At 35.1% G+C, this 24,466-nt stretch overlaps 1 protein-coding gene across 3 annotated transcripts in view; it reads right to left on the bottom strand.

The window, feature by feature from the left end:
• The window catches only part of NUCB2 (nucleobindin 2), a 50,577-nt gene that overhangs the window by 10,626 nt on the left and 15,485 nt on the right, over positions 1 to 24,466 (bottom strand). For all 3 annotated transcript variants that reach the window (XM_025459643.3, XM_025459644.3, XM_025459645.3), the window contains exons 3-11: positions 16,045 to 16,185; positions 15,377 to 15,484; positions 11,895 to 12,021; positions 3,720 to 3,823; positions 2,786 to 2,971; positions 2,511 to 2,601; positions 1,869 to 1,927; positions 1,685 to 1,777; positions 33 to 122 (exon numbers count right to left, since the gene is read on the bottom strand). In XM_025459643.3, the coding sequence (XP_025315428.1) occupies positions 33 to 122; positions 1,685 to 1,777; positions 1,869 to 1,927; positions 2,511 to 2,601; positions 2,786 to 2,971; positions 3,720 to 3,823; positions 11,895 to 12,021; positions 15,377 to 15,484; positions 16,045 to 16,185 (999 nt within the window). The remainder of the gene's footprint in view (positions 1 to 32; positions 123 to 1,684; positions 1,778 to 1,868; positions 1,928 to 2,510; positions 2,602 to 2,785; positions 2,972 to 3,719; positions 3,824 to 11,894; positions 12,022 to 15,376; positions 15,485 to 16,044; positions 16,186 to 24,466) is intronic.

Below are 24,466 nucleotides of genomic sequence, written 5' to 3'. Positions count from 1 at the left end.
GAACCATACATCCCATTTCAAGTAGGTATTACCTCCCAGCTATCCGGCTCCAAGAATTCCTTTTTTTCTGTAGCTTTCAAAAACTCATCTAGAGTCACTAATCGGTCTTTGTTAGCATCAACCTGATTTAAAAAAAAAAATGTATATGTAAGATAAAGTAACTCTCATATTACTAGAAATTCTCTTCTAATAGATGCTACTACACAAATAAACAGCAATTAAGGCTAGTAACATCCACAGAAATGGAGAGGAAGAAAATCGAACACTCAACATTATATTAGAATCAGAAAATAGATATTGCTATCTTCCGTATTATTCAGATTTGAAAATACAGGGAAATATCTATATACCTGATACTGAAAGATTACCAAGCTTGAGTCTGCTGATCTGATTGGATAAACTATTACAATCTTCTTCTCTCAACCACATCATGTATAATCCCAAGAAAAATAACCTTTGCAGAAAGAGGACTGTTTCTGGAGGGTATTATGCTGAGTGAAGTAAGTCAGTCGGAGAAGGACAAACATTATATGTTCTCATTCATTTGGGGAATATAAATAATAGTGAAAGGGAAAATAAGGGAAGGGAGAAGAAATGTGTGGGAAATATCAGAAATATCAGAAAGGGAGACAGAACGTAAAGACTGCTAACTCTGGGAAACGAACTAGGGGTGGTAGAAGGGGAGGAGGGCGGGGGGTGGGAGTGAATGGGTGACGGGCACTGGGTGTTATTCTGTATGTTAGTAAATTGAACACCAATAAAAAAAAATAAATAAATAAATAAATAAATAAAAAAAAAAAGAAAGAGGACTGTTTTAGCCAAGAATAGAGGAGTTTACATTAAAATGCTCCCAATATTTTTTTCTTAAAAACTAACTAAATCAAAATTAAAGCTCACAATCACTCCCAATCCTCCTCAATGGCTCTTACAGCCATTGTTACAAAAGTGAACTCCAAAATGGTAAAAGAAATTCATTTGACACTTGGATGCAAGCAGTCAACAGAAATCCCAATTCATCACCAGTAGCTCAAATATCAGGTAAAAAATCACTGATGCAAAACAGTGGGCTTTAGTTACCAGCTTCTGATGTCTATGACCAAAGTTCCCAGCTTAATAATGTGAATGAGAAATAAATAAGTTGTTATAAACCATTATGGTACTGGATTTTTTGGATTTTCTTAATAAAAATACAGCCTTTTAAAATATCGAATATGGGCTCCCTGGGTGGCACAGCGGTTTGGCGCCTGCCTTTGGCCCAGGGCGCGATCCTGGAGACCCGGGATTGAGTCCCACGTCAGGCATGGAGCCTGCTTCTCCCTCTGCCTGTGTCTCTGCTTCTCTCTCTCTCTCTGTGACTATCATCAATAAATAAAAATTTTAAAAAATAAAAATAAAAATAAAATAAAATATCGAATATTAGACTACATTATTTTTTACTTCTAAAAGACATGAAACAGTATCTTAATCTCTTAAATAAAAACCTTTTAAATTTTAAAATGTTTTAAGGTAGTTACAAAATAATTTTATTTATACTAAGGGAGTCTACTGGATATTCTGGATCAAAAATGCAAAATTCAATTAAATAACTATTCTTTATATTTATTTTCCACTTTCTGATAAGATTTATTGCAAGACTTAAATAATCCATTGAAATAACATATAATCTTAAAGTTTTAAAACATACCTCATTCATTACATGTTCCCTCATTCTAAGCCGTTCTTCCTCCATTTCTACCATATCATCCTCCTCATTTTTGGGGTCATATACTTTTTCCAACTAAAGGGAAAAGTTTAAAACAAACATAAAAGAAAGGAAAATAATAGAAGGAGAAAAGCAAAAACGCTGAACACTGAATGAAGTTATTTACCTCTTTAGTAAACAGGGCTTCTAATTCCTGTTCATCCAGGAAGCCATCGTTATTGACATCTGAAGTTAAAGGTCACAAATACAAAAATTGATTTTAATGCCTTTGAAAATCAATTATTAAAAAACAACTCTTTACAACTGGCTTGCAGAAGTGGTACTAACATGAAGCATCCATATGGTACAGAAAAATGTTTCCTCCTTTATGAAGCCTCAGATCAGTCCAACTCAACACAATTTACTACTTATTTATAATGCATACTAGTTTTTCTAGAAAAATATATCTTAACCAGTTTTTCAAAATATAAAGTGAAACAGTATGCCATAGGAATAAAAGCAAATTTCAATGTTATAGCACAAGAGTTAGATATAACCTAGCTAGTCACAAAAATACCTTCAGTTTACAGAGAAGCTTACAATAAATCATAATGACTAAACAGTAAAATTGGGTAAAAGACACAGCCACTGACTTAAAGTATTTTATGCTGCAGATTAACAATAAAAACTATTATATTACTCTAGAGAAAAATGCCAAACATTTACTATCAATAGGACTCAATAGCACACCTTGGCATAAATCAGTTAAGAATAAGACAACTATAATCTTTCAAACAGCAGACATAAATATTTGTATCAAATCTATTACCATGTAATTTGAAAAATGTCTTGGGGTCAAAGTCATTAGGATCCAATCCATCAGTCTCTTCCCATACCTCTTTTAGTTGATCTTTGCTTCCCTGTGAATCAATTTTTAAAAAATGCTCAAAACAAAATGTAATCTATGTATATAGACTGAAAATAAAATACAAATTTGAGAAACTTTGTAGAATTAAGAATCTAAAGTACTAATAGCTTATGATAAAATTCTGATACAAAGAAGTATCTTCATCTAATTATGTTTCTTAAAGTCATAATTCTTACTGGATGATTAACTTTGGGATGATTTTCATGCTTTTTCCTCATTTCTTCAAATCTAGATTCTTCTTCTTTTCTCTTTTCTTCATTCAGTGTTTTTAAATACTCTCTCCTTTCATGTTCCTTCATCATTTCATATTTTTTAAATTCTTCATGCCGAGTCTTATCATAGTGTTCCAGATCACTTGTGGCCTATAATGTAATATTTAAACTAAATAACAGGAAATATTTGAAAATATAAATAAGGGCTTTCTTGCATACAGCATACTCTAACAGAAGGTAGTACAGGAGGTCCAGAAAGTAGGCATTAAAATAAATTCATAGTTCAGAGCAAGCCTCAACTTTAGAAAGTTCCTCATAAGTAATATATAAATTGATTTTTAAAAGAAGGAAGGGACTGTATCAAATCTGTACAGTACAGAAAACTAGAATGGTTTCTAACGACTTCACTAAACTCCTGGCCAGGCTACAACATCTGGTTGGGTAACTCCATGTTGTACAACATGAGAGGCCTATAAACTCTTATCTAAAATCCCAGAGCCCAGATATGTTCCAGAATGTTCTAGATTGTAGAAAGAGAATATAGCAAATATGCTATATTGTATGATATCCTTTCAGAGTTTATAATCAGATTAGTGCTTCCTCAGCAAAGTCTATGAATATTCACATTATGTAAGCCAAATAAAAACTATGAATAGTCTTACTATAACTGAAGCCAGGTTTCAGCTTTTATAGTGCTTTGGATTTTGGAATTGTGGACAAGGGGTGACAGATTTTTATGTCCATATTATTATCTGTAATAATAAGAATTAACCTATCTCTCTTTAAAAATATTCTTGAGAGTATCTAAAAGTTATATTACCACTTCACTGAATTTACTTCTCAAATGACAAAATCTCAAAGGCACAACAATGACAACACTTTTTGGAATTATTCTCACCGCTTTGATGAGCATATCTAAATCTGTAGATTCAAACTTGTCAGGATTCAGGTGGTTTAGGTGATCAAATTGTTTTAGAAGAGCATGGTGGTCTATGCCTGTATCTGAAAGAAAATGAGTAAACTGTAAATGATAAAGTATTAAAAGCTAGAAACATTAATATAAGTGATACATAAGAACAATTATGTATTCATCTTTATTCCTATAGGATTTTATAAGAATATTCAAAATTTTAGACTAAGCATTCATATTTTCTTTTCATATTGTTATTCTAGGCAAAAGTAATGTCCTTGAATGTAGAAAGGAATACAATATAATATGTACACATTAATATTATCTCTAAAAAGGCTAGTTGATTATCAATATAAATAAAAGTAAAAACTTTATTATTGTAAAACTACCGTATTTCCTACTTTTAATTAGATAAACTAATATATTGCCCTCATCAAAGATCTACATAGAGGGTTGCCTGAATGACTTAGTCAGTTAAGCAGCTGACTCTTGGTTTAGGCCCAGCTCATGATTTCATGGGTGGTGGGATTGAACCCCACATGGAGCAGTTCAGGGTCTACACTCAGTGGGGAGTCTGCTTGAGATTCTCTCATTATGCCACTCTCCCCACCTGTGGGCTCTCTTGCGCTTTCTCTCTCTTAAACAAACAAACAAACATTTTTAGGAAAAAAAAAAAAAAAACCTGGGCAGCTCAGTCTGTTCCCAAGGTCCTGGGATGGAGCCTCACATCGGGTTCCCTGCTCAGCAAGGAGTCTGCTTCTCCCTTTGCCCCTCTGCCCCTCTCCCCCACTCATGCGCAAGCACTCTATCTCAAATAAATAAATAAAATCTTTTAAAAAAAGACCTAAGTAGAATTTTTTTTAATATTTTATTTTTAAGCAAGTGCTACACCCAACATGGGACTTAAACTCACAGCCCCGAGATCAAGAGTCCCATGCTCTTCCACCTGAGCCAGCCAGGTGCCCCCTAAATAGAATTTCTAAAAAGAATTGCTCTAACATTTATGTGAAGGAATTTTTTGTATGTTGCTCCAATGAATCCTTTATGGAACAATAAAATTCTAATTCAGGTAAATTCACTTGGATTAGGACTTATTTTTAAATAAATATCAATTGTTTATCTTTGTGAATAATTGTTTTAAAACAAGCTACAGGGACAGCCCAGGTGGCTCAGGGGTTTAGCACTGCCTGCAGCCCAGGGCCTGATTCTGGAGACCCAGGATCCAGTCCCACATCAGGCTCCCTGCATGGAGCCTGCTTCTCCCTCTGCCTGTGTCTCTGCTTCTTTCTCTCTCTCTGTGTCTCTCATGAATAAATATATAAATAAATAAATCTAGAAAAAAAATAATAAAACTTAAAAAACTTACTATCATTAAAAAAAAAGAAACAGTTTGGGGCACCTGGTTAGCTCAGTTGGTTAAGCCTCTGACTCTTTTTTTTTTTTTTTAATTTGCCTTTTATTTTTTTTATTTATGATAGTCATCAGAGAGAGAGAGAGGCAGAGGGAGAAGTAGGCTCCTTGCACCAGGAGCCCGACGTGGGATTCGATGCCGGGTCTCCAGGATCCCGCCCCGCGCCAAAGGCAGGCGCTAAACCAGTGCGCCACCCAGGGATCCCAAGCCTCTAACTCTTGATCTGAGCTCAGGTCTTGATCTCAGGGTTGTGAGTTCAAGCCCCACTTTGGGCTCCATGCTGAGCATGGAGCCTACTTAAAAAAAAAAAAAAAAAAAAAAAAAAAAAAAAAAAAAAAAAAAACGAACAAAAAACAAGCTGCAGTATATTGTAGTTAAATGGATAAAGTGAGTCTGGACTATTTCAGTTTGATTATAGAGTTGAGTAAAATAGGTACGTGGTGTTGATTTGTTAAAAGAGTTCTCATTTAGGAAAAGGTAATGTACAAATAATGGAATCATGGAAGGCAAGAAAGAAATCTCTGGAAATAGGTAAGAATTAGCATTATCTGTGTGAACTTATTTCTAAAATATGAACATGGGCAGCCCCGGTGGCTCAGCGGTTTAGCGCCGCCTGCAGCCCGGGGCGTGATCCTGGAGACCCTGGATCGAGTCCCATGTCAGGCTCTCTGCATGGAGCCTGCTTCTCTCTGCCTGTGTCTCTGTGTCTCTATGAATAAATAAAGTCTTTAAATATATATATATATATATATATAAAATAAAATATGAACATGTACATATATAGGTACATGCATGTATGTGTATATGCACATACATTTATACATATAAAAATGTATGTATATGTATATATGTTGATATATATAGACATGCATAAATCTCCTATCTCTGTCCAATGAAAAGGCCAATAAGATAATATACTCAAAGAGCCCCTGGGTGGCTTAGTTGGTTAAGCATCTGCCTTTGGTTCAGATCATGATCTCAGGGTGCTGGGATTGAGCCCTGTGTTGGGCTCCCTGCTTAGTAGGGATCTGCTTCTCCCTCTCCCGCTGCCTCTGCCCCTCCCCCATGCTCATGCTCTCCTTTCTCTTTCTCTCTCTCAAATGAATAATAAATAAAATCTCAAAAAAAAAAAAAAGAAAGAAAATATATTCCAGAAGTAATGAGCACACCTAGTGCCAGTCTTTGGTCTGTAATATCATTTCCCACTAAAAAGAACCAGGAATCCTTAGAGAAATAGCTCACTCCAGGGCTGGTGCAGGATAGGTACAAAATGAACCTGGAATATTTTGTATACTATTAAGTAAAAAACTGCTAAATTTAGCTAAATTAAGATTTTGCTGAATTCTTTGTATGGCACTGTACAAATTCTACTTATGAAGAAAAGATTTGTTATAAGACCCAGGTCTAAAGGATATGACAATGAAATACATGAAAAGATACTTAACCTCACTCAAAATAAGAGAAATGCATATTAAAACTATACTATTAAAAAAAACTATACTATTATGCTATCTAACAGAATGGTAAAAGTCTTAAAGTTTGAAGATACATACTATTAGCAGAATGTGAGAAATTATTGCTGGTGTATATATTGATACACCTGTGGAGGTGGTAATATCTATCAAAATTACAAACACATATATACAGTTTCTCTGTGGGGAATTTATCCTACAGATAATTTTACATGGATAGATAGTGACGTATATACAAGAGTGCTTGCTAGAAATAACCCAAATACCCATCACCAGAGGCCTAATTAAATAAATTATGGCATATCCATATAATGGAAATCTATGCAGCTATATAAGAAAAATTTTTTTAGTGAAGACAGTCTCTATGCACTAATACAGAAAGATCTTCAAGTATGTTGTTAAAAGAAAAATACAAAGCACAGAATGTGTATTACATGCTACCTTTTGCATAAAAAGATGAAAAATAAGGACTTTTATTTGTATTTGCTTCTGCAAGAATGAAGAAATAGAAGAATCATGTTTGGGGCAGTGGGAACTGATAAGGTACAAAAATATCAGTGCACTTTTGCTATATGCCTTCTATAGTTTCTGGTTTTCAACCATGTGAATATATTACTTACTTTAAAAATTACACCAAAAAATAAAAACAATCCTTTAAGCCTTTCTTCAAATTATCAGAAATTTCAATTCATAAATTCTGACATGAGAAACTATTCCTAAGTTTTCTAAGCATCAGTTTTCTTTAGATAATGAAATTCAGCCCCTATTTGGAATAAAGAAAATATTGGCAAGATTGAAAAGTTGGAGGTTATCTGAGAGGAAAGTAATTTCAAAATACCTTAGTCCCAGACTTAAGGATGAAACTACCTTCTATGTCTGACCATCTGAAGAAGTAGAGTATGTGCTCAGTTTACCTCTCATTGATATCCTTCTTCTCAGGATAATGAGTATTTGGTTGTTTTCTATGTCTACATAAGCATTTCTCCAATATGATCCACTGACCAGAGGCACATGTTTATTTTTTTTAATTTTTTTAAAGACTTTATTTTATTTATTCATAGAGACACACATAGAGAGAGAGAGGGAGGCAGAGACACAGGCAGAGGGAGAAACAGGCACCATGCAGAGAGCCTGACATGGGACTTGATCCAGGGTCTCCAGGATAACTAGCTCCTCAGGTGATTCATATGCAATCTAAAGTTTAAGAACCACTATTCACCAGAGTAAACATTCAGATGTTTATTAATGCCAGTGTCTTGGTCCTGTCACCAAGACACAGGAGCCAGCTTGAAGGGTATCCCACTTGTCAAAACTAGCTTCTTGATTTTGTTTCATAATTAGAAAGGCCATTCTGAGATAATAAAACAAACCTATGTTGCCATCTAGTGCTTTTATGATATTATTTTCTATACTGATACCTATGTTTCATTTGTCCTTATTCTGATGTAAATGAGTTAGAGCTCTAACTATACTTTTTTCCAAATGGCTACCCAATTGGACTAACATTATCCTTTTTAAAAACCTTTATCCCAGTAATAATGAGATACCACCTCTAATTCAAACTAAACTCTAAATGTATTTACTTTTACTTCTGGTATTTCTACTCAGTTCCACTGGTCTCTCTACTTATATGTCAAAACTATACAGTTCTAATGACTGAGGCTTTGTGATGTATTTTAATAACTAACATAGCTACCTAGTCCTTCATTGTTCATTTTTGAGGCATATAGTTTTTCCTGCTTGTTTCCTTTTTCATGTGAACTTTAAAATTAGCTCGGCTAGCACCAGGGAAAAAAAGTACATATTTTTATTTGGATCATGTTAAATTCATAAATTGACCTAGAGAAAATTGACACATTTATAATGTTGAGTCTCTGTATCAAAAAGATGTTATGTCTTCTCATTTTTTTCAGGTCTACTTTTGCATCCTTCAGGCATATTTTAAAGCTTTTGGTCTATAAGTCTTAACATTTCTTAACAGGGTTATTCTGGGTATTTTATCTTTGTTGGCATTTGTAAACAGTCTTTTCTTCCATTATATCTTGTAACTGGCTGTTATTTGCATATGAGAAATACTGATTTCCGTATATTAAGTTCACCTTGCTGAATTTTCCTGTTGTGTATGCTAAGTGTTTTAGTCAATTATTTTGAGTTTTCCAAGTTTATAATCCTTTTTTTTTTTTTTAAAGATTTTATTTATTTATTCATGAGAGACACACACACACACACACACACACAGAGGCAGAGACACAACACAGGCAGAGGGAGAAGCAGGCTCCATGCAGGGAGCCCGACACGGGACTTGATCCTGGGTCTCCAGGATCACACCCTGGGCCAAAGGCAGCCCCAAACCGCTGAGCCACCAGGGCTGCCCTCCAAGTTTATAATCCTATCACCTGCAAACAGAAATGGTTTTATCAACTCCTTTACATTACTTTACCTCCAATTTTTTTTCATTTATGTAATTGTTTTGGCTAGTGCCTGCAATGCAATGCTAATTAGTAGTGGTGATAGTAGGCATCATTGTCTTATTTCTTATTTTAGTTAGAATACATACTTTTATTTCCCCACTAAGTATGATGTGGCTGAGTCAGACATACCTGATCATGTTACAGAAGTATCTATTGATTACTATCTTATTACTTTTTTAAAATTAAGAGAGGGTGTTAAATTTTATCATTTGTTCCTTTTCTGCAGATAACGATATGGTTGTATGATCTATGAGATTACTTTCTTATCTTCACATTTCAAATATTCTACTTCATAGCAATTTAATCTTCTCATAGTCTAAAATTAAAATAATATGGGAGCATGAATAGGCAGGGCAGAGTGGATTTTTAGGGCAGTGAAACTACTCTGCGTGATACTATAATGGTAAATACAATATCATTATAGATTTGTCCATACCCATAGGTTGTAAAACACCAAGAGTGAACTCTAATGTAAATTTTGGACTTTGGGTGACTGTCATGTGTAAACGTGAGTGCATCAATTGCTACAAATTTACCACTCTGGTGGGTGATGCTAGTAATGAATGATATTATGCATGTTTGAGTGCTGGGGGTATATGGGAAATCTCTGCACCGTCCCTTCAATTTTGCTGTAAACCTTATACTGCTCTAAGAAAATAAAATCTTAATCATTCATTCATTCATTTATTTGAAAGAGAGAGAGGGTGTGCAAGTGGGGGAGTAAGGGTGGGGGTAGGGGTAGAAGGAGAGGGAGAGAGAATTGTAAGCAGATTCTGCACTGAGCTCAAGCCCCATATGAAGAAGGGCTCTATCTCACAACCCCAAGATCACAACTTGATTCAAAACGAAGATTTGGGAGCACCTGGTTGGCTTTGGCTAAGAGTCTGCCTTTGGCTCAGGTCATGATCTCAGGGTCGTAGGATTGAGTCCCACATTGGGCTCCCTGCTTGGAGGGACACTGCTTCTCTCTCTCCCTCCTCATGCTCTATCTCTAGCTCTCTCTCTCAAATAAATAAATAAATAAAATCTTTAAAACAACAACAACAACAAAAAACAACCAATCAAGAGTTGGACACTTAACCAACTGTGCCACCCAGGCACCCCAAATCTTAATTTTAAAAAACAGAAGTTTCAAAGATTGATTTTATTTTTTTTTAATTTTTATTTATTTATGATAGGCACACAGTGAGAGAGAGAGGCAGAGACACAGGCAGAGGGAGAAGCAGGCTCCATGCACCGGGAGCCCGACGTGGGATTCGATCCCGGGTCTCCAGGATCGCACCCTGGGCCAAAGGCAGGCGCTAAACTGCTGCGCCACCCAGGGATCCCTCAAAGATTGATTTTTTTTTTTAATTTTTTAATTTTTATTTATTTATGATAGTCACAGAGAGAGAGAAAGGCAGAGACACAGGCAGAGGGAGAAGCAGGCTCCATGCACCGGGAGCCCGACGTGGGATTCGATCCCGGGTCTCCAGGATCGCGCCCTGGGCCAGAGGCAGGCGCTAAACCGCTGCGCCACCCAGGGATCCCTCAAAGATTGATTTTAATTTATCCTTTGTCCTTTGAGTTTCTGATTTCTTTTGGAAGTCATTTCTTTATTTTTTCTCTTGATTTCTATTCATATGATGATTTATAGTATAGATTTCCTAATATTAAATCAATCTTACATTCCTAAAATAAATGTACTTGCTATTATATGGTATACTTTTGAAATACAATAATTTTGGTTTGGCATCAATACATATTACGAGTTTGAAAGCTTGCTTTCTTTTTGTATGCTCTGGAATAGTTTAAATAGCATTGGCAATCTGTTCTTTTTTCTTTTTTTTCCTTAAGATTTCTTTATTTTTACTTGAGAAAGAGAGAGAGGGCAGAGGGAGAGGGATGGAAGAGAATCCCAAGCAGACTCCCCACTGAGCACAGAGCCAAACGTGAGGATCGATCTCATGACCTGCGTTGAAACCAAGAACTGGACACTTAACAAACTGAGACACCCGGATGTCCCGACAATCTGTTCTTTTAATAGTTTAACAGAATTTTTTTTGACACCCTCTGGGCCTGATGTGGTCTTTTTTAGAGCTAGCTCTCTGACAATTTTTCTATTTTACCTATAGAAATTGTTATAATTAGATTTTCTCTCTTTTGGTTTGCTTTGATGTTATTCTTCTTTAATTTTATATTTTTTAAGATTTTATTTATTTATTTATTCATGAGAGATACACAGAGAGAGGCAGAGACATAGGCAGAGAGAAAAGCAGTCTCCCTGCGGGGAGATTGAGCCTGATGCAGGACTCAATCCCAGGACCCCGGAATCACAACTTGAGTCAAAGGCAGACAATCACTGAGCCACCCAGGTACCCCATTCTTTCTCTTTTATTTTTTTATTTTTTTATTTTTTTAATTTTTATTTATTTATGATAGTCACACGGAGAGGGAGAGAGAGAGGCAGAGACATAGGCAGAGGGAGAAGCAGGCTCCATGCACCGGGAGCCCGACGTGGGATTCGATCCTGGGTCTCCAGGATCGCGCCCTGGGCCAAAGACAGGCGCCAAACTGCTGCGCCACCCAGGGATCCCATTCTTTCTCTTTTAAATCAGTGGCCTAATTCATTACTTTTCATTAATATAACAATTTAAGGCTAATCATTTTGATTCTTAGATGAGGCAAATATATTATCTATTTTAAAAATTAAGAGAAGCCAAATCAATACTAACATTAAATTTTGACCAGAAGAACAGGGTATGTGCTAATATAAGATGACCTCAACAACCAAATACTGAAACCTTCCTACTTTTTCTTTATCACTTACCTTGAAGGGAATCCAATTTAGCTTTAATTAGCATTCTTAATCTTGCCACTTCTTGTCTTTTCAGTTCATCAAGTTTTGTCCTCACATGGTGACTTACTAAATCCAGTTCTTTGCTTAGCCTCCCACTCTGTTAATAAAATTAACAAGTTAGTTTTATTTATTATATTCCATTTTTAGACTAGACACAATATATTAAAATTAGGGTTATGATATAGTGATAAATACTTTTAACTAATTTAGATAAATTTGATATCACAAGAAGCATTTTTTCCAGAAGACATACAGTTTATAACTCTAAAATCAAGATATGCAAAAACCATATACTATGGAAAGACCCCCCAAATGTCCATCAACTGATCAATGGATAAAGAAGATGTTATACATATATAATGGAATATTACTCAGCCATCAAAAAGAATGAAATCTTGCCATTTGCAATGATGTGGATGGAGTTAGAGTGTATTATGCTAAGGGAAATAAGTCAGAGAAAGACATATACCACATGATTTCACTCATATGTGGAATTTAAGAAACAAAACAGATGACTATACAGAAGAGAAAGAGGCAAACCATAAAATGGACTCTTACCACACTGAGGGTTGCAGGGGAGGTTGGGGGGATGGGTTAAACAGATGATGGATATTAAGGAGAGTACTTATTGTGAGGCGCACTGGGTCTTACATATGAATGATGAATCACAAAATTCTACACCTGAAACTAATATTACACTGTATGTTAATTGGAATTTATTTTTTTGTTGTTAATTGGAATTTAAATAAAAATTTAGAGAAAGAAAAAATAGAAATAAAAACAATATAATTGAAAGCATAATTAAAGAACAAAGGAAAAACCCAAAAAGTGGTTTGAATTGTAAAATGGTACAGCTACTTCAAAAAACAATTTGGCAGTTCCTCCAAAACTTAAACACAGAATTACCATATGACCCAGCAATTCCATTCTTAGGTATATACCTAAAGAATTGAAACATATGTTCACATAAAAACTTATACCTGAATGTTTATAGCAACATTATTCATACTAGCATAAAAGGTAGAAATAACCAAATGTCATCAGCTGATGAGTTGATAACCAAAATATGGAATATCCATAAAGTGTGATACTGTTCGGCCATAAAAAGAAATGAATATACTAATATAAGCTGCAATACAATGAACCTTGATAAAACATTATGCTAAGTAAAAAAAAAAACAAAAACAAAAAAACAGACACAAAAGGTCACATATTGTATAATTCCATTATATGGAATGTCTAAAATAGGCAAATCCATAGAAATAGAAAGTAGATCAATGATTGTCAAGGGCTAAGAAGAGGGGAGAAAAGGTGAGTGATGGCTTAATGGGTATACGGTTTCTTTTGGGATAAAATGAAATTGTTTAAAAGTAAGTAGTGGTGATGGTCACATGTAGATATACTAAAACCTACTGAATTATAGGTTTGAAAGGGACAAGTTTTAAGGTATATGAATACTTTAACAAAGTAATTTCAATTACTTAATAATTTCAATAAAGTAATTAAAAAAGAACTTGGTCCCCTTAAGCTTTAGTAATTACATATATTACTTTTCAAAATTCGTCTTTTTTTACGTTGTCTCCTTTGATTACTTTTCTCATAGACGTGTACTTAGATACGTTTCAAAATTTCAGAAACAAAATAGCTAGTAGTTTACTTTTTCTTGTTTATAAATGCATTTGCAATCACAAACTATAAATCTAACTAGCAATCAGACAAACCTTTTAGGACTGAGTCAATGAGGCCCACTGAGGAAGGTAAAGAAAAGAAACCCCCTACAAGGGAGACCAAGAGAGAACATTCAGAGGTAAGAAGAACTAGGAGAATATGCTGTTATAGAAGCAAAAAAAAAAAAAAAAAAAAAGAAAAAAAGAAAAGAATGGTCATCATCATTAATACAACAATGGTTCTCAAAGTGTGGTCCCCAAGTGGAAGCATTACCACCAACTGGGAACTTTAGAAATTCAAGCTCTAGACTTGCATCTACAATCAGAAAGTCTGTAGGTGGGGCCAAGAATCTGTGCTTCAACAAGCCCTAAAATCTGAAAACCACCGAGATAATATAAAAGAGTCCAATAAGAAGAGAAATAAAAAGTATTCCCTGGATTTGGCAATTAAGAAGTCACTACAGGGATCCCTGGGTGGCGCAGCGGTTTGGTGCCTGCCTTTGGCCCAGGGCGAGATCCTGGAGACCCGGGATCGAATCCCACATCGGGCTCCCTGCATGGAGCCCGCTTCTCCCTCTGCCTGTGTCTCTGCCTCTCTCTCTCTCTCTCTATCATGAATAAATAAATAAAATCTTTAAAAAAAAAAAAAAGTCACTACATCCTTCATGAAAGTATACTCAGTGGAGTGATATGGGCAAAGCCATAATCTTTCCAGATGGCAATATTTGGGAAGTAAAGAAATGCAGTATGATTTCCCTTTCAAAATACTTGCTGAAAAGGAAAGGACAAATTCTAACTTTTTTCTCCCAGTTTTTCCTAAGAGTCTTTGTTGAGCTGTTTATAATGATTCTGTTGCCTTGTGTTTTATTGTCTATTTTAATTCTTGTATCTTTTTCATTGAATAACTATTTAACTTACTACATTTTGTCTCCCCCTGCCCCAATAGGGAACAAGAATTGACTGTGAAAGGCAGTTATAAAAGTATTCCCTATATCAAACCAGGATTAAGTTTCTATTGTACTTCCATTATCCACCTTTTTTATCTGTTACCTACAAATAATGTTCTTTTTTTTTTTTTTTTTTAAGATTTATTTATTTGAGAGAGACAGAGAGAGAGAGAGCGACCACAAATGGAGAAGGGGAGAAGGAGAGAATCTCAAGACTCCTTCCTGAATCCAGACCCTGCCACAGGGCTCAATTTCAAGACCCAGCGCTCAGGACCTCAGCCAGAACCAAGAGTTAGACACTTAACCAACTGAGCCACCCAGGCACTGCCGCCTCCACATAATGTTCTTAATCCTAACTTAAGTAGATAAGAGACACTGAAAGTTCTATATTAAATATTATTCACCCCAGGAAATTAGTTCCACAGATCAAATTAATTCTTCAATTAGCAATAATCATGCCTCGGATTAATCTCATTGGCTACAATACTAGTAGCCACTGTGCAAAGCTCAAATTAATTCTTCAAAGGAAATGTAAGATTACTCTCAAGACAATTTAGGGAAATTACTGGCAGGATGCTATTACCTCCATCAAGAAAAATGACTTCCCATTGCCCCCTGCTGCTTCATACTGAATTATATGCCCATGCTCTGCGTCTCCAAAATCTACTATAACCTATCATACATTCATCCTAATAAACTTTTTCTAGATAATATTTATTCAGAATAAATTATGGGTTCTTTAAGAGCCTGAAAAGAGTCTCATCTTTGTATTCTCCATATTTAACTCAGTGTCTGGGATGCTCTAATGTTTGTTAAATAATTATTTAATTACATTTACCTTTATTTCCTCTATGTCTGCTTTCTGGAGCTTTTCTCTGAAATGATTATCTGTTTCCAGCACATCAATCACTTGCTTAAGATATTCGTCATAATAAAGTCCAGTATCCTTCAAATTAAGAAACAAACAATAATGTTTCTGAAAGTTTTTCCTTCCCTGCATCTAAAGATCTCAATCCTAAAATAAAAAATAAAAATAAAAAAGACTAGCAAAATGGCTTTGAGACATATCTATTTTGATAGCTGGGACAAAATTAAAAAGCTATATTTCTCAAAGAATTATATATCAGAACCAATATAATGTTTCATTGTTACGTAAAGGTACAAAGTTTTCTATATGACTTAGACAATGAGAACTTAACCAATAATATTAGTTGGTTTTACCCCATTTTCACCGGTCTTTCCTCATCTCTTTTGAATATAATACAATGTTTTCTTGGCTGGTGAGCACTACGTTGGTAATGTATTATGACTAATTCTCCTGTGCATTATTTAATATATGAACTACATTAAATAAACATTGTCTAATATTAAACAAAATATGCTATCCAATATTCTTTTACTGCTATTTCAGAAATAGTTCCTAAAAGTGCAATTTTATAAATAATAAATATTAGCAACATTTGGTTAAAGTTCTTCCCACAAGGTTATCTTCATCATTTCACTTACTGGTGGTTCTATCTTTGCGCTGTCCACAGGTTGAGTTTTTACTTTTGTCTTGTCTATGTCTATAGGCACAGCTTCAAGAGCAGTAAGTATACAGGAAACCAAGAGAAAACAATATTGTAGTAAGATGATCCTCCACCTCATCTGAAATAAAGTTATAATTACAGTAAGGTCCTGGAAAGATGTCTTCAAACAAGAAATTTAATACAACAAAATAGTTCTAGAAAGAGATTAAAAATAGATTGTAGTTTATCAAAATAATGCTTAAAACAGATCACTAAAGAAAATCAGGGGAGAAATGCTTTTCAACTAAAACTAAAAAGAAAAGGAAACAAAAATTTTATTTTTTTAAAGATTTTATATATTTATTTGAGAGAGAGAGCACGTGCATAGGGGAGAGCCAGAGGGAGAAGCAGACTCCCTGCCTCGTAGGGAGCCAGACACCTAACTCATCCTGGGACTCTAAGATCATGACCTGAGCCAAAGGCAGACACTAAACCAACTAAGCCACCTCGGCACCCCAGGAAACAAAATTTTAAAGTTTAAACAACTTATAGTATAAGAAAACATTTAGTTAATTGTAAAAGCTTCAAATAAAAGATGATAACAAGGGTCTCAAAAACTTAAAAAATAAATAATAAATTTTAAAAAAACTTAAAAAATAGCCCAAACTTAAGAAGGGAGAAGAAATACTTTTTTTCAATTAAAATCAAAATACTAGGGAGCCAAAATTGTTTCTAGATATATTTAATTTAGCTTCTACCTAATTTTGAAAATAAGCTGCTCTATAAATATAAGTTGATCAAAAGAGACAACTAGATAAAATGTTCTCTTAGCTGTATATGTATTATTTTATCATACCCAGTAGTCATTTGCTAAAATTCTTTTCAGTCAATAACTTTTCAAATAAATAGGTCAATAAAATATCAAGCTTGAAACAAGAGAGGAGGGCAGCTCAGGTGGCTCAGTGGTTTAGTGTCTGCCTTCAGCCCAGGGCATTATCCTGGAGTCCTGGGATCGAGTCCCACATCAGGCTCCCTGCATGGAGCCTGCTTCTCCCTCTGCCTGTGTCTCTGCCTCTCTCTCTGTCTCTCATGAATAAATAAAATATTTTAAAAAATAAAAAATAAAATAAAATAAACAAGAGAGGAACAACAATTGCTATTCCCACAATGGTCTTCAGATTTTGTTTACTCCAACAGTTTTCACTCCATACAAATCTTAGTAACTCTGGAGGATCTACTATAAAAATTAGAAAGAATAAACATCTCATACTTAATTGATTTTATACATATAGACTCATGTTAGGGTCCAAGTTAAGAGTAATGGTCTGACCATCAGTGTGGAATATGCATTATTTAACTCAGAATCTCCCAAACTTAGCTCACCATGGACTTTTGTTTTCAACTGTTTTTATACTTACAACACAATTTGGAAAAGAATGCAGTCTCATTTTTACCACAACCCTAAATTGTAGATAGGGCAGTGACTCATTTTACAGATGAAGAAAATTTTAATTAAAACAATTCATTCACAGAACATGGTCTTGCATTAACAATCACTAGAGCTCATATTTTAGTGCTATTTCTAATGTATCAAATTTTTTAGCATCTCTATTGAAATATAATTCACATGCCATAAAATTGCCCATGTAAGGATTTGTCTATTCTAGAGAGATGCTACTCAATGTTTAATTCTCAAACCTGAAAGATCAAATCACCTGGGAACTTGATTCTCAGGCTGCACCAAGACCTCTGAAATCAGAATCTCTGACTTAAGAAACTTTCCAGGGATCCCTGGGTGGCGCAGCGGTTTGGCACCTGCCTTTGGCCCAGGGCGCGATCCTGGAGACCTGGGATCGAGTCCCACGTCGGGCTTCCGGTGCATGGAGCCTGCTTCTCTCTCTGCCTGTGTCTCTGCCTCTCTCTCTCTCTCTCTCTCTCTCTCTCTGTGTGACTATCATGAATAAATAAATAAAATCTTAAAAAAAAAAAAAAAAAGAAAAAGAAACTTTCCAGGTAATGCCCACACACATATGCTCAAGCCCAAGATTCATTCTCCTCTAGGACACTAGTTCTTCAACATGATCATTGTGAGTAAATGTTTTTCAGGATGAAATATTTGGGAGATGATGGCTCCATGAAGCTAAACAAGGTTTTATCATTGCAAGACTTTCAGAACTTGTGATGGGATACTATGTATTATGAATCTTTAATGGAAGGACGATTTGTTTCTCCACAGAAAGTATTCCTACCATGAATCACCTCCTCTTCCTACAATTATTTTTTTATAACTGAAGTTTCTTTCTCATCCACGCTTCATGCCCACTACGGGTGTATATTTTATTTTTGGTTTTTATTTTTGAGATAGAATTTACACATCACAAAACTTACTCTTTTAAAATGTACAATTCAGAGACTTATAGTATATTCACAAGATTGTTCAATTATCACCATGATCTAATTTTTTAGAATATTTTCATCACTCCAAAAAGAACCCTGTACCATTAACTGTCACTCCCCATTCCCTCATTCTTCCAACCCCTGACAATCATTAATCCACTTTCAATCTGTTAAGACTTGCCTACTGTGGACATTTCATATACATGGAATCATAGAACATGCGGCCTTTTGTATCTGGCTTTTTTCATTTAGCGCTCTATTTTCAAGGTCCAATCATGTTGTGAAATGAATCAGTACTTCATTCTTTTGTATGGCTTTTATATATACTACATTTTGTTTATCAATTCATCAGCTGATGGACATTTGGGTTGTTTCTACTTTTTTTGGCTGGTTTGATTAATGCTACTATGAACATTTGTGTTCAAGTTATTGTGTTACTATGTTTTCAGTTCTTTCAGTTATATATCAAGGAGTGGAATTTTTGGGTCAACTTCGTGACTCCATGTTTAAGTTTTTGAGGAATTGTCAAACTATTTACCATAGCACCATTTTACATTCTCATCAGCAATATATGAGGCTTCCAATCTCTCCACATTCTCACCAACATGTGTTATTGTCCATCTTTTTTATTATAGCCAACTTACTAGGCATGAAGTGGTGTCTCGTTTTGATGTTGATTTGCATTTCATTGGTTAAAAGGTGAAGCATTTTAACATGTATTTATTGGCTCTATCTTTACCTTTTTTAAAAAATTAAGTATCACTGAGTTAGCTGATTTTTTTAAAACTCTGAATTGAAATTTTTGTTACCTTTGCAAGTCCTGTGGGTCCCTGCCTATAGGCTGACCAAATGAGCATTAAGAAAGATAATAGTCGGGATCCCTGGGTGGCTCAGCAGTTTAGCGCCTGCCTTTGGCCCAGGGCGCAATCCTGGAGACCTGGGATCGAATCCCACGTCGGGCTCCCGGTGCATGGAGCCTGCTTCTCCCTCTGCCTATGTCTCTGCCTCTCTCTCTGTGTGTGTGTGACTATCATTAAAAAAAAAAAAAAAAAAAAAAAAAATTTAAAAATTAAAAAAAAACACTGAAAAAAAAAAGAAAGAAAGATAATAGTCTAGGGGCACCTGGATTATTCAGTGGTTGAATGTCTACCTTTGGCTCAGGGTATGATCCCAGGGTCCTGGAATCAAGTCCCACATCAGGCTCCCTCCAGGGAGCCTGCTTCTCCCTATGCCTATGTCTCTGCCTCTGCCTGTGTCTCTCATGAATAAATAAATAAAAATCTTTAAAAAAAAAAAAAAAGGATAATAGTCTCAAGTGCAATAATGGCCCCAAAAGCCCAAATTATGACTTAATTTCTCAAGTCAACTTTGATGTCTTCTACACAATTTCTAAAGTTTAATTGAGGGATGCCTGGGTGGCTCAGTGGTTGAGCGTCTGCCTTCAGCTCAGGACGTGATCCTGAAGTCCCAGGATGGAGGCCCACATCGAGCTCCCCACAGGGAGCCTGCTTCTCCCTCTGCCTGTGTCTCTGCTTCTCTCTGTGTGTGTCTCTCTCATGAATAAATTAATTAAATAATTTAAATAAATAAAGTTTAATTGAGTCTCCATGGCTCCTAATAAGGTACACATCTAGTTGGAAAACGAATAAGTGTTGGCATTATTTGAATAGCCTTTCTATATTGTGCATACCGAAAGTCAGCTGAGTGATTTACCTCTGTAACTTCATTTTGAAGACCTCCTTAAGAACTGTGACTAGCCCTGGATATAGTCAATCCAGAGTTTAGAAGAATCTTTCACATAAACTCTTCCCCTCCATGCACAGTACCTCCAACGTCCCTTAGACTCTTCTCCTTTTACTACATAACACATATACACACAGGGAAATTAATAAGCAGTTCTGTCTCAGCAATTGGTAGCTGTCACATATTTTGAAATATGCTTTTTATTTTTTATGTTTTTTATTTTTTAAATTTTTATTTATTTATGATAGTCACATCACAGAGAGAGAGAGAGGCAGAGACATACGCAGAGGGAGAAGCAGGATCCATGCACCGGGAGCCCGACGTGGGATTCGGTCCCAGGTCTCCAGGATCGCGCCCTGGGCCAAAGGCAGGCGCTAAACCGCTGCGCCACCCAGGGTTCCCGAAATATGCTCTTTTTAAAAATAGTGTCTACATTTACTTCAATATACAATAGAAGTCTGAGATTAATAAAAGTAAATTATAGTTAAATCAAATCTTGGAGGTACAATTCCTTTTGCAATTTGTCTCTTCTTCTCTTACTGTTCTGCTAAGTTTCCCATAAATGATAAGGCAAGTCAAGAGAGGAATATAGGGTTTTTTTTTTAATGATTTTATTTATTTATTCATGAGAGACAGAGAGAGAGGCAGAGACACAGGCAGAGGGAGAAGCAGGCACCCTGCAAATAATCTGATGCAGGACTCCATCCCAGGATCACTACCTGAGCTGAAGACAGATGCTCAACCACTAAGCCACCCAGGTGCCCCAAGAGAGCAATATATTTGTACATATGAATGTGTGTCTGCACACCTGCATGCCCATACACACATCCCAGAGTCTCAAAATAACTAAGTATCAAAAAAGTCTCTGGGTATCTACTCTAATACATTAACTGAGTTTACAGTTCATTAACTTTCATTTGGAATCCAGACTTATTAAAAAATAATAATAGAAACCATCAATAGAGTGTTTACTATGTACTAAGCAGTATGCTTAATTTTTTTTATATTAAGTAATTAATTCTTACAAGCACTCTGTGAAATAAATATTATTACCTTCATTTTAAAATACAGGAAACTGAGACATAGAAGTTAAAAAACCTAATCTGGGTCACAGAGGAGTAAGTCATATAGCAAAGTTTGGGCCTAGGAATGACTAACTCCAAAGCCTATGACTGTTTTTAAGCAGAGGTTCTCAAAGTAGGATCCCTGGGCCAGCAGCAGCAGCATTACCTGGGAGTTTGTTAAAATGCAAATTACCAAGGCTTCCTACTGAGTATGAAAGTATAAACCAGTCATTCACTTTTCATAATCATCCAACATTTATATTCTTTTTTTCAAAAAGAGTGTGGAGCCTAACATGGGACTTCTAAATTGGAGAATTGGGGAGGGAGGGGCATAATCCATTTTCACAGCCTTATAGGTGATTCTGATGCATGCCAACATTTGAAAACATACTGCTTCCCTTTGCTCTATTATTCACAAACCGCTCTCCAAAGAGAAACAAAAGAAATGCTTATCTGAAGAGTAAATTTAGGTCCTCAAGGAACAGAAAAATGGGTGTTATATCTAAGAAGAGTAAGGCAAAATTAAATTTAGATCTACGTTCTAATTCTAGCTACACCATTCACTTGCTATGAGATCATAGGTCAATTAACTTTCCCTGCTTGTTTTCTTATTTTTAAAAATAATGGATTTTTTTAAAGGGGAATTTAACTAGATCTCAGTATTCTTTAAGCTCTTAAATTCTATCACCAGTTTTTTCTTTTTATTACAGAACTTTTTCTGTTGCATCACCAGAAATGATGGGGTGTCTGGGTGGCTCAGTTGGTTAAGCATCTGCCAGCAGCTCAGATCATGATCTCAGGGTCCTGGGATGGAGTCCGCATGAGGCTCTCTGATTAGGGAGGAGTCTGCTTGTCCCTCCCCCTCTGCCTCATCCACCCACACCCACCCCCCACCCTACCCTCTCTCTTAAAAAAACAAACAAACAAAAAACTTAAAAAAGAGAAATGCTAATAAATTTGCTTGCATTCACACGAATTGTATGACATGATTAAGGTATATGATTTATAAGTGCTTTTAAACTAAATATTGCTTATTCAGCCAGTTTAAAATAACATTGGCAGAGCAAGACGATCTAGGTACTGAGATAAAAGAACACAAAAAACACCTACCAAAGAAACTTCCTATCTACGTACAGTAAAAATGAGGTAAAGCCAGAAACATTTAACTCTTTGGATATAGGGTGCCCTCTCACAAAACTTACATCTTGCTTCTGGAAGGAAATTCCTCCTTGATTTCAGGCTTAGAGATTGCCAGACTTGTATTTCTTTTTTTTTTTTTTTTTTTTTTTCAGACTTGTATTTCATTCATGCTTGATTTATTTTTACTTTTGCAGGAAGGAGATAATGAATTGTGACTGCCATTTCAAAACCAAAAGCAGTTTCTTTTTTCTTTTTTTTCTTTTAAGATTTTATTTATTTATTCATGAGACAGAGAGAGAGGCAGAAACACAGGCAGAGGGAGAAGCAGGCTCCATGAGGGGAGCTCGATGTGGGACTCGATCCCAGGTCTCCAGGATCACACCCTGAGCCGAAAGCAGACACTCAACCACTGAGCCACCCAGGTGTCCCCCAAAAGCAGTTTCAATTTTTGATATTTTAGAGGACAAAGACTGAGATTTCAAGGAGAAATTTGCTTGTTTTCAAATCAAATACAACAGAACTAATTCAAAATAAATACAACTAGTTGCAAAAAAGAAATATACTATATGATTCTATTTATATTTAATGTCCAGAATAAGCAAATCCATAGAGAAAGAAAGTAGATTAATGGTTGTTTAGGACTATGGGGGTGCGGAGAGAGAGAAATGACTGCTAATTTGTATGGAGTTCCTTTTTGGGGTAATAAAAATGTCCTAAAATTAGAGAATAGTGATAGTTGTAAAATCTTGTCAATATACTAAAATCCTACACTTTAAAAGTGTGAATTTTGTGATACATTAATCAAATTTCAATTTTTAAAACAATAATGAAAAACAGCAAAAAATGTGTGAGCCTATAAAAAATGTGAACATAAGAAAAAGAACAAATACAATTTACAAACCATCATTAACCTGTAGAAATATGGAAGTATAAACTAGCCATTCACTTTTCATAATCATCCAATATTTATATATATATATTTTTTTTCAAAAAGAGTGTAGAGCCTAATAATGTGGGGCTTGAACTTATGACCCTGAGATCAAGACCTGAGCTGAGATGAAGAGTCAGACACTTAACCAACTGAGCCACCCAGGTGCCCCTCCAATATTTATATTCTTAATGATTTTTTGTCTGCTTAAACTATCATTACTAAAAAGTAAATAAAAATCTTATGGTATGATTTTAGACATCTGTTTTCCTTATAATTCTGTCAATTTTATGTAAATATTTTGAGGCTATGTTATTAAATGTATACAAATGTAAGCATTTCTAGCTTTCTGGTAGCTGTCTTTTATCACATTTGAGTCACTCTTATACCCTAACTTGCCTTAAGGTCTTTATTTGGTAGTACTATAGCTAAACTAGTTTTCTTTTGATTAGTGTGTGGAGATACACACTTTTTAATCCAGACTAATGATCTCTGTCTTATAACTGGAGTATTTTCTCTGTTTATATTTAATCAAATTACTGATAATGTATTTAAGCAATTCCAAAATGCAGTTTCCTGAGTTTAACATCTCAGAGATCAAAGAGTGTTTTTCATTTAATTGAATATTAAAATTATGATTCACCAAGTGGCAATAGCAACATAATCTTTATTGTCTGCACATGAAAATTATCATACCTATCCATACTCCCATTTCTTCAGATTGAGTTTTGACCGTTAGTACTTCAGAAATTGAGTTTAATCGCCATTTTAAATGTCTTTGAAGAGGATTATGATTTGGCATTGAAATAGTTATTTTGTAAGCATAGAAATGATGCAGTTGATATTAGTCATGCAAATATTTGGTGATAAAGGAATAATAGCAACTTTATGCTTTCTCGTAAAGAACTAAGTGCTTTACCTGACTTTAGACAGAAAGATACCACAAGCAGATAAAACTGTGTTATACTTTGTAACTGAGATGCAATAAGATTACCATTGAGTAGCCAAACAATGCAAATGAAGATATTAGAAACTAATTAAGCGTCCAAGAATTTTTTTTAAATTTTATAGAATATGAGACTGATTTGATGGATTCATGCATGGTTAAGACAAATAACAATTTGCATAGCATAGCTATGGAAGCATAC

The sequence above is a fragment of the Canis lupus genome, chromosome 21, assembly GCF_003254725.2.
Source record: "Canis lupus dingo isolate Sandy chromosome 21, ASM325472v2, whole genome shotgun sequence".
Taxonomy (NCBI): domain Eukaryota; kingdom Metazoa; phylum Chordata; class Mammalia; order Carnivora; family Canidae; genus Canis; species Canis lupus.
The sequence above is the reverse complement of the archived record's forward strand: the minus strand, read 5'-3'. Positions and strand labels throughout refer to the sequence as shown.